At 36.8% G+C, this 19,239-nt stretch overlaps 1 protein-coding gene across 2 annotated transcripts in view; it reads right to left on the bottom strand.

The window, feature by feature from the left end:
- Positions 1–285: 285 nt before the first annotated feature.
- Pten (phosphatase and tensin homolog) overlaps positions 286–19,239 on the bottom strand; it is a 73,045-nt gene continuing 54,091 nt past the window's right edge. The window contains exons 5-8 of one of the 2 annotated variants that reach the window (XM_027406392.2): positions 15,527–15,668; positions 10,835–11,001; positions 8,430–8,654; positions 286–6,623 (exon numbers count right to left, since the gene is read on the bottom strand). In XM_027406392.2, coding sequence (XP_027262193.1) covers positions 6,438–6,623; positions 8,430–8,654; positions 10,835–11,001; positions 15,527–15,668 — 720 coding nt within the window. In that variant the 3' untranslated portion in view covers positions 286–6,437. The remainder of the gene's footprint in view (positions 6,624–8,429; positions 8,655–10,834; positions 11,002–15,526; positions 15,669–19,239) is intronic. The other variant, XM_027406391.2, reaches the window with a different exon arrangement.

A 19,239-nucleotide genomic window follows, 5' to 3' on the forward strand; every position in this document is an offset into this window, starting at 1 on the left:
TGGAAGTGTCTCAGCACTTTGTGGCTATTCCACTGGAATGTGCTAATAAGCAGGATGTATGGAAACTCTCAAGGGATGGAAATATGGGGTGCCACAGACTGTTTGGAGATCTGCACAGTGTACCATGTGCACCTCACACTTCCCAGCACACCCCACAGCTTTGAAGTAGTTTACTCCATAGAGTCTAAACTCCCCCAGGACTGGATGCACCTCTTTTGCTCAATAACATTCCAAGTACCTGTTATTCACAGCAGAGTGATGAATAAAAAGCTAAGAAACAAATCATCAAAAATAATGAACCTTTTTAATTGTTTAAAGGAAAAATATTCTCCACAGGAAGGTATTTCTAGTCTTATGTCCATTGGTAGCCAAACGGAACTTCATAAAAAAACACTTCCACAACTCCAACTTTGGTTTAATGTACAACTTTGATATATCTTATTAATGAACACATCAAGAGGCTACTGACAAATTCGTTAATATTCAAGATCATCCAAGATTAACATTTTATTACAATGAACTGCAGAATCCCAGTGAGAAAATTTTGCTTGAACCAAATTTCTATTCTAGCACTTACAAAACTAACTCTCCCATACACACCCCACAAACACACACACACACAAATGTGCACGCCTGCAAACTCAGTAGAGAATGGGGGTAATTTAATGGAGACAGAAATAGGTACTAAGATGGTATTTCTAAGTGTATGAGTATCATTTAGACAACTGCACAAAACAGACAATCTCAAAGGCATACATGACAGCCAGTAAGTGAATACATTTAAACATGAAGCATTTTACCATAAGCTGAAACACACGCCTTGCTCTAGTCTACATAAATCTAATCATTGTGACAGAGGAGATCCCACACAATAAGACATAAGTTATTTTTAATCTTAAAAAAAAAACAAAAAATATAAATCCTTGTTAAACACTTCATTAAAAATATGCAGCTTTATTTTAAAATGCAGTATGCTCAAAAATGGCAGTTAATGTCTCCCATATACGTAAGTATCTTAAGATAACACATTTTCTTATAAATTATAAAATGCTTTCAGCAAAATGTTTCATGAAAATTCTCAAATGACTGTCAGAATTTGTTATAAGCCCACAATACTAAACACTCAGAGCTAAACGGTAGTGATTTGTGAACAATTAAGAGTCTCATGTGAGGCGAGTCACAGGCGCACACATATCGACAGCTGGGTGATAATAAATCAGTAGTAGTTCTTGCTTTTACTTAGGGGGCAGGGTTAGATACAAATTTGCTCTAAACCGAACAACCATTTGCAAACTACAAGAGGAATAGAGTAAAAGGTCACTGTCACCGCTCATGCAGTGCTTCACACACCCTACTTTGAAATTGTTCTTGAAGAGAAATGTCCACATTAAGCTTACTCTGCTAAACCAATGTAACTGAGCTTACTTATTCGCCATCCTCACGCCAACAATAAACATTCAGGTAGACTCACAGAACTGGAAAGGTCTCTATAATGCACATATTCCATACCTGCTGTACTAAAAATGACCCAATCAGTGTCCATGTCCTAAAATTAAGCTAAGAAGCTTTGGAGACATACACAGTACAAAATTAGGTTTAAAAAAGTACATGAGTAAACAAAAAAAAAAATGATTGTTTAGTCGCTAAAACATACTTAATAACATGGGGTATGCCTCCAAAGGCAAGGGACTTGTCATGATCTTATGTAGGGAAAGAATTCTCAGAACAGCTAAATTAGGAGCTAGAGGACTGTTATTGATGACATTATCCTGCTGTCTTCACTTTCTAAGTGTACCCACCCACATCCTAATACCTGTTCAAAGATGGGAAAACAGCCAAACTATAACCATAAAAACGTGTTCTAACATTAAAAGGAACTATACCAGTAGGCTTCCTGTTGCAATGTAATTCCATAGGAAAATCAGCCTTTTAAGGCTCCTACTTTAAAAGTGTTCCATTGACCTGAGGGTGGGATTTAAGGTACTGTTCAACCGCACCAGACTGGACTGGGCACTATTGTTTCCATTCAGCAACGTTTCTCTCTGCCCTCGAAATAGCACTGTTAAACAAAAACTACCCACAAGCCATTTAAGACTCTACTTTTGATGTGTCTTAGAAGTAGGTTAGCTGGACTTATGGGTCTTGATTTTTGGGGAGCCTTTCAGAAGCCTGCATGTTACACTGGTGATTTTTAAATTCTCAATGGAAATGGTGATGGCATTCACTGAACCAAGTCAGCTCAAATTACAGTAGAATGGAATGGACATGATCTAAAAGCAAAGTGCCAAGAAACTCCGGTTTTCAAACATCTCATGAGTCAAAATACTTTTATATTCAAGTTTTAGCCCATATACACTACCTAAGAATTCTAAAGAAAAATGTGTGAATCTTCAAATTTCTTTTTATAGTTATATCACTCAATTTACTTTCTAAAAAAGGTCACAGAGAAACTATAAACTTTAGGTAACCCTAAAATTTTTCAGAGTGATGTGGTCTGCTTACTTTCAAAACATCTGTACAAACTACATTGTTACACATTATCTTACTGTTGAAAGGATATGCCTTACTCTTTAACCTTTAAGGATATCAGAAACAAGATCCTATTTGAGCCCACTATTCTGAACATCCATCTTCACATGGGACGAGTCCTGATGAAGCCGACCATGTGCTGATGGCCAACTGCAGAAAGCCACAGAACAGAACAGAACAGAACAGACCTGAGACATCAAGCCCATGGGGGTGGGGGGCGGGGGCTATCTTTAGACATCTGGCTTTATTAAAAAAAAAAAAAAAAAAAACACCATTTTCCAAAAACCTTCAACTTCTTCAAGATTAAAATATTCCTTACTGTGCCTGGAACAATTTATGACGTGATGACTAACTAAGGCTCAAAGAGCTTCTCTTAACCATGAGTAGACAGATACAAATCTACTCCGGAGCTGACAAAAACCATGCTTTTCTAATAGTCGGCTTTGAAGAATATCTAGGAGGAAAAAAAAAATATGAAAAAACCTACAGTAACTTTGTAGTCATATTTGGCTGCCCATTACTGGACATTTCAATGGGTTTAACCAATTTGAATTATAAATACTCTCATTTAATAAAACAGCCACACAATGACAAGAATGAGACTTTAATCAGTTTTAAGTGGAGTTTATAACACTAAGATAAAGGGTTGTTAACAAACACAGTAACAAATGGACATCTGATTGGCATGAGGCATTATCCTGTACACGTCATACTTGTGTATCCTCAGTGCATAGCATTTACACACAGAGCCACTGCTGCACAGCACAAGAGTATCTGAAGAGGCTGAACCAGAGTAAGGCTGTTTTACAGACTCAATTGTTTTAGTATATATATATATATATATATATATATATATATATATATATTCTATATGAAAACAGATTGAACTTTTGAACTGGCAGGTAGAAGGCAACTCTGCCAAATACTACAGTAAAAGCCCCCGGTTTAGTGCACAGTTCCACCCCTTCCATCTGCATGCATGACACATTAACAGTATTTAAAGGTAAACGAGGCACTTTGTGGCAACCACAGCCATCGTTATGAACATATTGCACAAATTTTCTAGAACTAAACATGTAACTTGTAACCTACTTTTATTTTTAAAGCTGAAACATTTGATGCTGCCGGTAAACTCCACTTAAGTTTATAACCTGTGCCACAGCAAAGAATGGTGATGCTATTTAATTCAACTACCCTTTTACAATTATGGCAAAAATGTCCAAGAAGAATTACAGAGGACTTGGGATGGTACAGGGCCCAGCTGTAAGCCTTCTTAAAAGGTGATGCCTTCAAGTCATTTCAGACACATAAGCTGCTGCACATCCAAAAAGTCTAAGAAAGCATTCCAGAAACACGGGAGAGATTACCTACAGAATGCATTTCAGGCTAATCGTGAATACTGTCATAAATAAAGTTTTAATTAGGACTCAAAAACCTTTCAGTCATAGCAATTCTTGTCAAATTCTATGGGGATGGTAACTGAAATAAAGTAAGGAGAGTATGTATAATATATATTTATATATATAATATATATATATATATAATGCCATTTTTCCATTTCCAATGACTACACCATAAAATGTAAGCAAGGCTTCTCAAAAACACTGAAACATTCAAAATCAAAACCCTCATTCAGACCTTCACATTCCAAAGGAAAAATATTAACAGTGCAACAGCCCATTGTAATGTCATTATTCATGACCTGGCCCTCTGTGTTACATATTGGAACAATACAAGTTATAGTTTAGCATGCTGTGCCCAAAACTAACAAAGAACAGTGTTCATCACTATCTCCAAAACACCAATAGCTGCTTCTCATTTTAGTCAACCACTTTCAGCTTTTAGGAAAGACAAGGTGGTATACAAATTTCAATGGTGAGATCTTAGGAAAAGTTGTCTCTAACTTTATCACTTTATCAACAGTCGATCAATATTCATGTATCAATGTTTAAATATAAATGTGTAAATCCTAAGAGCTTAGTTACAATTTTAAAAATTTTATTGGTTGAGTGAAACTGATGAGGTATGGAAAATACACCAACATTATTTTCTAAGAATATTTTAGATGATGTTCTGCCTAATCTACTTACCATCAAACTATAAATGCTTCTCTGGTGGGTCCTACGCAATCTGTACTTGTTAATTAACTAGGTCAGACCACAGCTAGTGAACAATTTCAGCACCAATAAGTTATTGAAAATGGGACTTCACACCATTAAGAAATATAATGGCTGGATATTCAAATGTCAAGGTCAAGGTCTAATTTGAAAGACACCAAATTCCCAGGAAAAAAGAATCCTCTTTAATAGTATCTTCACATTACCATTACAATAGTAGTTGTACTCGAGCTTTAAATTGTATGCAGTCTGGGCATATCCAACATATAATGATATTTAAGCAGTAAAATTGAAGCCCTAATCCCAACTCTACCACTATAAAGAAGTGACTCAACACTGCACATTAAAAAAGATCTACTCTTTCAATAGCAAGTCGATAAAGCATCTGTAGGACAATTTCTACTGAAAAACTTAAATGCCTTATTATTCGTGCAGTGCTGAAAATTTACTGCAACTCTAATTTCCTTTTTTAACACAAACAATGACTTTTTTAATATACACATTATATGTATTCAGTATTCAAGTAAAATTCCCTAACAGTTAATGACATTTAAAAAATGTGCAAAACTGCAAAACTCATTGTAATAGAATGTGTAAGGTCAAAAGGGTGGGGCATCTGACAGCTACTGGACTAAGTGCATCATCCATCTCTACAGAAAAAAACCGCTTACTGATGAATCTCAAATTGTAATTTCCTGTGAAGAATTACACAATGTTTTCTATTTAACGAGAAAAAGAAACTGGCAGCCAGCACATGAAGCATCCACAGTGGGTATATGATTGAAAATTAATGAAAATAGATGTAAGTTGTTGACTGATGTAGGTACTAATAGCATCTGACTTTTAGCACTGGCCTTGATTACAGAGGAGATGGAGCAGTCATTACAACTGAGAAAGCATACTGAATAAATCATTGTCAATTTTTCTGTTTCCAGCCCATTCTTTGTTGATAGCCTCCACATTTGTATGGTTAAGTCATCGTTGCTGTGTCTCTTATCCATGACCATGTTATTTTTATATCCCTTCATTTGTGGATTCTTAAGATGCTGTAGAAGGTTCATTCCTATACCCCAATACAAATTGAATCTCTCTAGCTGCCTTTTCTAGCACCAATAATGCTCTTAAAAATGCACAAACAACAAGCAGTGACAGCGGCCAATTTCTTGGATGTCCAGATTAGTAACTGTAGCATGCTAAAGAAAGGTACATGTAAGTAGCTGGAGATGGTATATGGTCCAGAGCCCAGCTAAAAATATTCCTTTCTGAGCATCCCCTCCATTCCCTCAACCCAAGTACATGCATTAGAATTTAGCGAAACCCTGTAAGAAACATCTCTTAGCCAACTGCAAACTTATCTGTTGCCACAAGTGCAAAGGGGTAGGTAGGACGTGAACCTGGGAGTCAGAGCTCTTCAGCCACTTCAGCTGGTGACAGAAAAGAAAAGGAAAACTCCTACGTATACACATCAGTCTGTCTCCACTTTTTATAAAACTGGAATAAAATGGGAAAGTGCCATCTTTATTTATCCTAATTGAATTTTAAATGTCCTTTTGACACAAAAAGGTATATACATGACACAGCTACACAAGCTTTTTCAACTGGACAACAAGTGTCAAACCCTGTGGATGTATAGGGTAAAACAAGATTGGTCAGGAAAAGAGAATTGTTCCTATAACTGCAATCTGACACAATGTCCTATTGCCATTTAAAAAAAAAAAAAAAAAAAAGTCCATTTCAGTTTATTCAAGTTTTTTTTTTTCATGGTATTTTATCCCTCTTGATAAAAAAAAATCAGACTTTTGTAATTTGTGAATGCTGATCTTCATCAAAAGGTTCATTCTCTGGATCAGAGTCAGTGGTGTCAGAGTATCTATAATGATCAGGTTCATTGTCACTAACATCTGGTGTCACAGAAGTTGAACTGCTAGCCTCTGGATTTGATGGCTCCTCTACTGTTTTTGTAAAGTATAATTTCACCTAGAGAAAGAAAGTTTAAGATGAGAATGAACAGTTACAATGAGTTTTACATTAGCAAAGGCATTTACTTCCACAGATTCACTTTGAAAGTACTGTAACAAACATGAATTTGAAAAGTACTGCTTTTCAAATGACCATGAGATTGCCTACTGTGCACTGACACGTCAATTACTATTTTTAAAGAAGCATAAGCTATATAATTCTATAAAAGAAATGCAAAATGAAGGCAATGATCTCAGGAACTCACTACATATGCTTTTCAATCACAAAAATCAATTTACAAATCCTTAAGTTTCTAAGACATTTCTGTTTTATCTCTATCTGAGACCATTTTTTTTATTAGTAGTACTATACAAACACTGATTGATAATAATGTGTTCAAGATCTATTAGCCCTAAAACCCTCACCTAAATAGAGAATGGAGGACGCTAACAATGGTCTAAAGAGTGGGTCAAGAGTCTTTCCATGTGTGCATGGCCACAGTAAAACTCACTTAGTATTTCCATTTTAAAGGAAAAGGAACAAAGACCCAGAAGCCTAGGCACCATGTTAAAGGACAATACCTGGTGAATTGGAGGCTGGATTTAAACAGGATCTTTATCTATAGCTTCTCATAACCAACATTTGCTTTAAGTTCCCCCTTCAAAGTATTTTGCTAATTTTACCACCCCTCCCTGCCATTACTTTAGACCATGCAAACACTACCTCTTGTACGCAGGAACTTGCTGCCAGTGGGCTCCCTTTCCCACTCATTCCCCTTCCTCCATCCGCAACCTCTCCCTAGTTTCCTAGCCAGTCTCAATGTAAGGGAGTAAACGGAATGTTTAAAGACAAACTGAGATTATACCTTTTCTATACTAAACACTCCACATTGTCATATCAAGACTGGTTCTCTTGTGGCTTTCAGTGGAACTGACTTCGGCCACTCAAATATATCAAGCTCATTGCTGCCTCAGGGTTCTGGCATCTACTCTTCCTTTTTCTAAACAGCTGCTAGTTTGCCCATTTCATTCAGACCTCTGTTTGCATATCATCCATTTGACCAGGCCATCTTCTGCATGTTCCATAGTTCTTACCTTGATATATTTGTTCAGTTACAATGAAAATAGCTTTTATAGACAATAACTTTTTCTTTTTATACTGTATTTTAGTGATTGTTTTTGTAGGACTTGGTGTTGAACTCGGGTCATCACCCATGTTAGGCAAGCACTCAGGTACATTGCCAGAGAAATATTAACAGCAAAACTAGAGAGAAATACACTTAAAAGCAAGTGGTTGCCAAGTGAGGCAGGAGGAATGCCAGTTCCTATATAGCAAGACTCTACCTAAAAAACCAGAAAACAGAAAAACAGTTGAGAGAAATATAAACTTATAGAAAAGAAAGGAAATTAAAACTTGAGGATCCTCTAGGAAACTTAAAACAACCTTGAGATCCAAAAGCACTGAATAGTAGTGCTATTTTCCCTTAACACATATAATTGTCTACCTCTATTTTAAGTATTAGGAGTATTATTATGCTCGTAATCTATGTTTAAGTTTGTTACATGTGAATGAAACAAATACAACAGAATTAAGAAAGGAAAAAGGAAAGGCTGAAGAGGAGGAGGGAGAGGAAAAGAAAGAGGAGAAGGAACACGAGCCAGTAGAGGAATAAATAGAAAAAGGAAAGGCTAGGCAACCACTTAGGAATGTTACAAACTGAAGGGTACTAACATAGGTTTAGTTTTAAATGAGTGAAGCCAAGTTCTTCAGCTACACACTTAGAATAAAACACACATTCCCACCCCAAAAATGGTTTTAACTGACCTTAAAATTGGGAGAAAAGTATCGGTTGGCCTTGTCTTTGTTTGCTTTGTCCAGATCATTTTTTGTTAAGGTAAGAACTAGATATTCTTTGTCATTATCTGCACGTTCTATACTGCAAATACTGTCAATTTCCTGATCACAGAGACTTCCATTCTCCACTTTTTCTGATGTTTCCTCTGGTCCTGGTATGAAGAATGTATTTACCCAAAAGTGAAACATTTTGTCCTAAAAAAGAAAGATGTATTTTACTCATTTAAAATATTTTACAAATAGCCAACATAATAAATCATGTACAATCTGGTATTCTAAGTGAAGGCAAACAACTCATAGAATGTCAACATTCTTATTAACTAAGTTATCTTTTATTCAAATTTCAGATAAAAATATAATCTTTTATGTTAAGATTCTAAGTAAAGTATTTTCTATTCTAATACCAGATTTTAAAAATGTTTTGAATTTACATGTATGTAGACATAAGAAAAGTTCAGGTGTTTTACTTCAATAGAAAACCTAGGAAGGTTAGTAAAAGCTCCCTAAGGAAATATGGCAACTATATTTTGCCTGGAGATATGTATGTATGTACATCCTGTGAATGCCTGGAAGCCACAGAGGCCAGAAAGCAATTCAGATCCCCTGGGACTGGAGTTACAGATGATTGTAAGCCAACATGAGAGTGCTGGGAATCAAACCTGGGTCCTCTGGAAGAACCACCAGTGCTCCTAAATGCTGAGCCATCTCTCCAGCCCATGACAAGTCTTTTCAAAATCTTACTGATCTCAGTTACTTCAGCAAAGTTGTTAACTTAGCAACTATACTTTGCTTTTAAAAAAAAAGGGGGGGGGGTATTATTTAAACTCCCAAAATGTAGCTTGTTGATGTGTGCTAATTTTCTGAAACTTTTTTTATTTAAATCAGAACAGGCACTTAACTAAGTCAGGAAAAGCTATGATAAATGCAAATTTACATAAAGTAATCTAAGATATACAAATATAAATATCCAATCTTCAGTTTCATGTATATAAATGTGCAATTGAGATCTGGAGGAAGAAACAGCACATTCCTAAAAGTACAAGGAGTGAGTGAGTTATCTATTTTAAAAAACAATATAAAGCCAAGTATGGTGGTTCATGCCTATAATCACAGGACTTAGGAAGTCAACGCTAAAGGACTGCTTCATCTGAGGCCAACCTGGGCTACTTAGTGAGTTTGGGCCAGTTCGGGCCAGCCTGAGCTACAAAGTGAGAACCTGTCTCCCAACAATCAAACACTAACAAAGAAAATCAGGAATAAAAATTTGCATGCACAAGTACACACACACACACACACACACACACAGCACACACACACACACACACACACACACACACACACACACACACACACACACACACACTCAATTTTATATGAACCTTGAGTCTTCTAGGAGGTAGGAGGAAAAACCAGAGCCTTCTAAATACCTGACGTTTGAAATACTACTGGCTCATACTTAGCTTTTTTTTTTTCTTTCTTAGAGGTAGAAAATTGAGTCTATGATAGAAATAGTAATTTGTGATCTTGTTTACTTACTTTTAACTACTTAGATCCTATTTAACATTTAAAAGTTTTATAATAAGTGAAATTTCCTTTTATCACTTTTTTAAAAATCTAAAAATTGAGAAAACGAAATCCTCTTTCTGGTGATATAAAATCTTTCATGTTTTACAGGTGTCAGTCAATTCTAAACAAAGTTGGTGTCTTTCTCTGAAACATGTGCACCTTAGACTCTTTGAAATATTTGCAACATTCCAGATTAAGGTTATTACAGCCTTCTCTTAAGTGTGTCTCAAGCCTTAGTATTCTGAACTCACATGTTCAAGTATATTTTTTTTTCACTTTGTTTGCTTTTGTTTTCTCTGTGTCACAGTCCTGGCTATTCTAGAAGTCACTTTGTAGACCAGGCTGGCCTCGAACGCACAGAAATCCACCTGCCTCTGGCTCCCGAGTGCTGGGATTAAAGGCGTGTGCCACCAACACCTGGCTCTTTTTTTTTTTTTTTAAATCACTTCTCCATAGCTGGTTCTTTCAACTAAATAATACTGACTAAACTCTCAGCAAATCTTGGGAAACAAAATGTAAAATAGCCCAGTCTCAAGAAACATAAACCCAACTGGGTAAAATGAGGCTTGTGTCATTTGTAAGATCACAGAACAAAACAAAACAAATAAAACAAAAACAAAAATCCACAAAGGCTCTGCTTTCATGTTCCATCAATGTCACAGATGAGGCAAGGTGTGTGCAAACCTAACAAGAAATCCATCAAAACTCGGTGGGCGGCAAAGAAATACTGTATCTCAATCTCCTTAAGAAAAAGGTCTGAGGTTACTCATGGCACAGCTATTTCTACCAGATAGAACTCAAGTGCAAACCTTTTTGAGCATCTTGTTCTGCTTGTGGAAGAACTCTACTTTGATGTCACCACACACAGGCAATGGCTGAGGAAACTCAAAGTACATGAACTTGTCTTCCCGTCGTGTGGGTCCTGAATTGGAGGAATATATCTTCACCTTTAGCTGGCAGACCACAAACTGAGGATCTACATGGTTAAATACATACATGATCATTTCACAGGAAATGCCTTTAACATTCAAATTATCAGAAACTATTTTAATGACAAAGTAATGGAAGTAAACATAAAATAATTCTTCATACAGACTGCTGATCTAAAACAAATCAATAGAAATAAACTGGTTTAAAACATAACCACTCATTCCAAGTAGCGATCACTCCTCTTTGAAACCTTATGTAAAGGAATGCAAGGAAAATCAATTACTACTTCATAAACAGTAAGTTCACAGAGATCCACCTGCCTCTGCTTCCCAGGTGCTAGGAATAAAGGTATGTGCTGCCACTCTCTTGCATTTTATTTCTAAAATGTACTCAAATTCATTTACAGCTAGAAAGAAACAGGACACTAATATGTTCAAATTAGAGGACTTATGTGACAGAAAAATATCAATACTAGCCAGGCGGTAGTAGCACATGACTTTAATCCCAGTTCTAGGCCAGCCTAGTCTACTAAACTAGTTCCAGGATAGCCAGAATTGTTACACTGAGAAACCCTGTCTCAAAAACTCATTTTTAAAAAAAAAAAAAAAAAAAAAGGTATTATTTCTTTCAAGATGAGGAATTTTTAATCTATTATGACCAATGACTGAGAAAATGTGAAAGTTAAACCAATCTAAGTGAAATTTCTAAATTATTCTAAATTAATAAATATATAGAGGTCTATGTATTCAACATATAAAACCAGTAACGCAACAATCATATCATAGAAAACGGGACCCTTAACAAAGCACGTGGGCTTATCCTAACATGGATTTACAAGACATTTATCATGAAATCCACCCAAAAGAGAGGAACATTACACCAATAATCTGCCAAACATTTCACTTCTTTGACTAAAGGTTCAAAGTGCAATAAGACATTTGCAAAGCTCCATACAATAACGAAGTTAACATGAAACAAATGAACAAAGCATGGTTTCAATGTTGTGGTAAAAATTATTGGAATAAAATGCCTTATAATCTTATTAAGGAACTATTATTCTACTAGTTCAGAATCAGATACTACAGGTTTTAGGATTTGAAAACTGATGGTATAATCTGGATTTCAACTAAACAGCATCCAAGGTATAAATCTCCAACTGTCATAATAAACAATCGACAAGTTAATTACAAATCCATATTACTTAGAACTTCCCCTAAAAATAAGATAAAAAATGTTTCACTAATTATATTTGTCTTTCTGGGTCTGGGTTATGTCACTCAGGATGGCTTTTTCTAGTTCCGGCAATCTAGTTTTTCTAGTTGCCTGCAAATTTCAAGATGTCATAGATTTTTCTACGTTGAGTAGTACTCCATTGTGTAAATGTACCACACAAATATAGTATGTACTCACTCATAAGTAGATATTAGACATGAAGGAAAGGACAACCAGCCAGGCAACAAAGAGGACCCTAAGAGAGAGACACATGGATCCGTCTAGGAAGGGGAAAAAGACAAGATCTCCTGATTGGAGAGCCCCCCCCCCCCCAAGGAGTAGGGTGGAAGGGAAGAGGGGAAGCGGGAAGGGGGAGTGTGGGGGGTGCAAAAAAGAAGAAAAAAGAATCTAATTGAGAAAAACATTAATAAAACAGAAAAAAATGTTTCACTAAAAATAATTAGTCTGACCATGCTGCTTGTTGGCGGAACGTGAACTTTGGGACTTTGGATTCAGAAAACAGTTCAACACTCTATGCAGAGCTTAATTGGCCACACTAATAGGAACATGGAGGAGGCTAGGTAGTGGAATACCTGCCTAGCACACAAGACTCTGGGCTCCCCCTCTGCCACTTGTGCGTGCGTGCGTGAGTGTGTGTTTTGGGGAGCTGTTGAGTGATTTTTAACTGGGTCTCTGTGGTAGTTTGCATAAGAATGGCCCCAGAGGCACATATATTTAACTGCTTAGTCATCAGGGAGTGGCACTACTTGAGAGGGATTAGAAGGTGTGGCCTTGAAGTAGGTGTGACCTTATTGGAGGAAGTATATCACTGGGGATAGACTTTGGGTTTCAAAAGCTCAAGCCAGGCCCAGTGCCTGCTCTTCCTGATGCCTGCAGATCTATACGTAGAACCCTCAGCTCCTCCTCCAGCACCAAATCTGTCTGCATACCGCCATGCTGGTAATGAACTAAACCTCTGAAACTGTAAGCAATACCCAATTAAATGTTTTCTTTTTTCAGAGTTGCTGTAGTCATGGTATCTTTTCACAGAAATGGAACACTGACTAAGACAGTTCCCTTAGTTGCCTTGTACAATAAAACAGCATAAAGTTTTTTTGAGAAATGAATACACAGAAGCATTTCCTAAAGCCACTGAGAAAAATAATCTCTGGAATGAGTTTCACACTGGGATGGAAGTCCTAAAATCAAAACTCTAATATTATTAAAGTTCTTTTGATTTCTAAGGTACACATCTGAAATATAACCTTTGATATGTTAACTATGTTCTAAAGAAATGTTTCCCAACAAATACATGGGTCATCCTAATTAATACTTATAACCCATACACAACTTTCCTTCACTTAGAAATAGTAAGACAAAATTCAAGTAAGAAAACTGCTGCCAGCTCCTGATAACTGCAGAAACACTTTTTAGTTTTCATCACTAGTTTAATGTTTCACCGATGCTCCTCTTCTTCCTGAATCCACCTCACTCTTCCCTTTTCTCATTCTTTACCCTTTCCTACCTTAACGGCATACTCAGCCAAAAGGCTAAGTTACTATCTTGTTCCTGATGTTTCTCCCGAACAAATATGATCTCCCACCTAGACTTGAACCCACTAAGAATTTAACCACTAAGCATCTTTTTAAAAATAAATAAATAAATAAATAAAAGGTGGGGATGGAGTGCAGGGCATTGTGCTTTCTGGTTCTACTCAAATACTGCACCTGAAACAAAGCCTCTAGCCCCATTACAGAGCTTTCCATAAACAGCTTGTTTTCATTACATTTAAAACAACTTTAAAGCCAAAGTGATAATACTTATGTCTCCAAATTTCAAATGTACTTTTCATCTCCTTTCTGTGAATCAGCCACCTGAGTAAGATCAGCAAAAGAAAAACCAAACAAAGCCCATTTCACTGCTCCAGCAAAATTTGGCAAGTCACATAGCTGGTTTTACTTCCCCCTCCTATATCACAACTTTCTATAGAGTATACAATTGTCCTTAAAACATGGCTTAACTCCCTAAAATCAACATGACACCCATATTTCCAGTCTATTATCTCTCACTCAAGATCCTATAACAGCTAACCACACCTTCATTTCTTGTCCAGCTCGGTTTCCGTCTGTTGTACTGCAGTTCAACCATTTCCTATTGCCAGCAATATTTCCTTCAAACGTAATGCCAATCTAAACTGTACGTGTTCTCCAAAGGCAGACTTTCTCTATGAAATAGTTTCCAAAACCTTTCACAAGCATAGCATTTATAATTTATGCATACAAACCCCCATGAGTTATATTTTAATACAACTTCAATATACAGTATTAAATCCCAGCATATAAATAGGGAACTAGAAAATTTAAAAGATGAAAAAAATTTATTAGTCAATAATTTTAAGTCCAGAGATGTGAATATATTGTGAGCCCAAAAGTCAAGCAAAACAGAATTGAATCATAGACAGGCAAAGTAGAGCTGACAAGAAACCTCAGTGAGACTCGGGCCAGTGTAAGCACCTGCTAAGATCCCTGAGCAGAGCTTTTCCTTACTGCCTCTGCATCATCTGTTTGGATCTTATACTGATACACAGACTATAGGAAGCCCATGAGTTTACATCCTTCTTCCTTTTCTACAAATCTGATGAGGTTCCTAGGTCAATCATGTTCAATAGTTCATTGTGCCTTTACTCAAGTTTTTAAAATTATACTGATATGATCAGTGATGCTCCTTAGAACTTTCTGGCAAGCTATATTAATAAATCTGGGCCCTCTGATAAAGTTGTCACACTCATGGTAATCACATCCATCAGACAAAGATAGATGAGTTCAAGAAATTAATTTTCTCTGCATAAATTATTTTAGAGAGAACAAATAAATTTACCTAAATAACTTAGCTTACAGCTAAAAACTAAAATCACTAACAAATTGCAAAACATCTAATGAGTGACATCTATCCGAAACTACGACACTGCATTGTAAATACAGATAAAATATATTCTTAAGTATAAAATATGATTGACCACTCCCAGGTGGCACTTCATTTGTCTTCCTCAGATGAAGGACTTGGTTCCTGTCCCAAGACCCTGATCCATTGCCACTCTCATGCTGGCCTGTAAGCATGTCTTTCAGCTTTTAGGTCAGAACGGAGACTGCAGTTGGTGGTTGTAACACAGAACATCTCTCCCATACATATAACTACTTCAAGAACACTCAAATTTACCATTCTTAGTTTTCTTAGGCCAATGAGCTGAACAACTGAACTGATGAATTCTGACACTTTAATTCTAAATGTTTACATACACATTTTGATACGTTAACAAAAGTTTTCCAACACACAGAAGGATGAGAATTTCAAGAACTTACTGCAAGTTCCGCCACTGAACATTGGAATAGTTTCAAACATCATCTTGTGGAACAACAGCGCCACTGGTCTGTAGTCCAGGTGGTTCTTTAACAGGTAGCTATAGTAATACACATAGCGTCTCTGACTGGGAATAGTTACTCCCTGGTGGATGGGAAAAGACAAAAGGGAAGTCAAGTTTAAAAGAAATAAACAGGGGGAAAAAAGTAAGTCAAATTTAAAAGAAAAATTTCATTGAAGTTATTGTACTAGATTGCTATGATAACTGGATTATTCCCAAGTTTCTCTATCTAACTCAGTATTAGAATTAATGAAAACAATAGCAAAAGAAAATATCAGATATTCTTAAAATGTAGTGGTTAAACGCCTCATTTATTCAAAGATTAAATACTGCTCTAATCTATGAACCCAATAAGCAAAGACCAATGCATATCCAAAGTAAGAGCTGATGGCCTCTGTACTGTCACTGTTTTTTATACCCAAGGTTCCTCACAAAGTCGGACTCCAGCACAACTCTTCACAAACCTGCTTACCTACTTTCTAAGCAAAAGCATATCAGAGTCAGCATGCTAGAGAAATATCCTGCCTTTATGCAGAAAAAGCAGTAGAAAATGAGATTCTGACCTTAGAGCCCAACAAAGAATATGCAGCAGAATGATAAACAAATACAACAACCTGTTAGGAGATGTACTAAATAAAGTGCTATGGAATAATCTTTTTGTACAGTGTTTTGACGTATCTTTTGCCAAGGTGCCTTCTGATTGGTTTAATAATCACAGCTGGCTGTCCAATAGCTAGGCAGGATTTTCAGGGCAGAGAGGGTACTGGGACGATGAAGGGCAGAGTTAAGGAGACGCAGAGGAAGCATGACTTTAGGTGAGGTAACAGACAAGCCATGAGCCACATGGCAGCATGTAAGTTAAAATAGAAATGGGTTAATTTAAGTTGTAAGACCCAGTTAGTAACAATCCTAAGCTATCAACTGAGCATTTATAATATTAGAACTCTGTGTGGTTATTTGGGAGCCGGCAGGTGGTACCAATGAAAGACTCCACCTACCCTAAAGGGCATCCCTGTGCTATCCAGTCCTTGAAGAAATTAGGAAAGCAAAAAATATATGGCTTAAAAAAAAAATGAAGTTATTGCAAATGTTTAAAGGACATAATTTCATATGGTACTTAAAGGGGAAACCTAACCAGGTATGGTGCCCCACACCTGTAATCAAACCACAGAAGAGGCTGAAGCAGGACTGCTGTTAAGTTCAAACCATGGCTACACAATTAGTTCCAGGCCAGGCAGAAGTAGATAAAATCTACACTCCCCTGCCCCCCCCCCCACACACACATACACACATACACAGGCTGCAATGATTAAATCAGTAAGGTGCTTGCCTTATAAGCATGAAGGACCCAAAACCCATGTACATATGTGCAAGTGCTTTGCCTACATATATATGTATGTGCACCGTAGGTATGCCTAATGCTCACAGAAACCAGAAGGCATTGGATCCCGTGGAACTGGAGTTACAGATGATTAAGAAAAACCATATGGGTGTTGGGAATTGAACCTAGGTACTCTTCAAGAGCAACAAGTGCTCTAAACCATCTCTCCAGCCGACCCCATATATATGCACCAGGAAACCATGCATGTGCTTATAATCTCAGCACTGGGCAAGTAGAGACAGGCAGATCCCTGGATTTATAGGCAGGAAATCTAGCCACCTTGGTGAGTTCCAGACCAGAGACCCTGAGACTCTGACTGAACATGATGTATGGCATCAAAAAAAAAAAAAAAACAGGATGGAACCAGACGATCAAACTCATTCCTAGAGGGGGGGGGGAGGAGGAGAGGAGAGAGGGAGACAAAGGGAAAGAGAGGGAGGGGGAAGAGAGAGGGGAGGAAGAGACAGGGAAAGGGAGAGAGAAGAGAAAGAGGGAGAGAGGGAGAGAGGGAGGAAAGAGAGGGGAGAGAGAGGGGAAGAGAGGAGAGAAGGCACACAGAGAAACTTTAAAAGATAAATTTTAAAAGATCTGACTTTTCTTTAAAAAAAAAGATGACTCACATATGTAACAATGCACCCACTAATGAGTAATTTTTCTACTACACAATATAATTTATGAAAAAAGCAACTTAGAAATATAAGGAAAATAGTAAACATCAAAAATAAACAGCAGCTTTGGCATGGCAGTAACCATTTGCAATTTCAGTACTTGGGTACAACCAATATCAAAAGAGTTCAAGGAGAGCCTGGTCTATGTGAGGACCAGTCTCAACCAACAAAAAGAATTATTTTAAAAATTAGTATTTGATGTTCATAAAAAAGTATTTGTATTATTCTTTAATTTACCGATGGCATCTAAACCTCTATTGTGTTAAGAACTCTAGATACCAACATTCTCTTTGGGTGACCAGAAAATAGAAAAGCTAAAACAATATATAAAACAAGTGTGCTTGGGGGTTGGAGAGATGGCTCAGAGGTTAAAAGCACTGACTGCTTTTCCAGAGGTCCTGAGTTCAATTCCCAGCAACCACATGGTGGCTCACAACCATCTGTTATAAGATTTGGTGTGCAGATATACATGAAAGCAGAATGTTGTATACATAATAAATAAAATCTTAAAAAAAAAAAAACAAGTGTGCTGACTGGCAAGTACAGGAGTATGGGTTATGGTTCCCCTCCTCTCCCTCCGTCTATCTCTTTGCTCTATATGTGTATCAAAATGGATATAACCAGCCAGAAGTGATGGCACACAACTTTAGTCTCAGGGCTCAGGTGGCAGAAACTGGTGGATCTGTGAGTTCCATGACAGCCAGGACTACAAAGAGAGACCCTGTCTCAAAAACAAAAATAAACAGAAAAATGGATATAAACCTGAAATCATGATTAGCTATTTAAGATTTTGGACAGAGAGAAAAAAATCACACACTCAGTAACCAAAACTTATATTTAAATTCTGATAATCAAAATACAAAATTTCAATTTGTTTCTTTAGGAAAATGAGAACAATAAAATGTACCTTCTTAATAGAATGCTAATGAGGATAAAACAGTAAGTGCAGTTACACAAAAGATATTAAAAATACAAAATAATGTACAACTACTAAGTAACAGCTATGGAAACATAGTTGTGCAAATGCAGGAAGAGGTGGAATTTTATTTCTCTATATTAAGAAAATACTGCAGTGGGTTGTAAAGTCACACTAATTTGAAGAATTGTTACAGAATATCAGCACTAAGGAGTATCCTTAAGTTTAAAAATGGTTAAACTTAATGTAAACTGCACATAGAGCACCTTATTCAGCAACTTTGACACACAAGCTGCCACTGTCAGTGATGGAGCTAAAAGACAGCATAGCACCAGGCAGTGGTGGTGCACATCTTTCATCCCAGCACTCAGGAGGCAGAGGCTGGTGGAACTCTGTGCGCTCGAGGCCAGCACAGTCTACAGAATGAGTTCCAGGACAGCTAGAGCTGTTACACAGAAAAACCCTGCTTCAAAAAACAAGCAAACAAACAAAAGATAGCATAGCAAGTGAGTTAGAAGAAAGAGCAGACAGGAAGGAGATGGATGAGGATCATTGCTGTTGCTCCTGCTGCTTGCTGCTGCTGTTTAACAACATAAACTTCTAAACCATATGAATTTATTTCTAGTCAAAAGATTAAATTAAAAAAATTTAAGCTGTATAAAGCATACAAGTAGAACATGCCTGTAATT

This window comes from Cricetulus griseus, chromosome 3 (genome assembly GCF_003668045.3).
Source record: "Cricetulus griseus strain 17A/GY chromosome 3, alternate assembly CriGri-PICRH-1.0, whole genome shotgun sequence".
Lineage (NCBI taxonomy): Eukaryota > Metazoa > Chordata > Mammalia > Rodentia > Cricetidae > Cricetulus > Cricetulus griseus.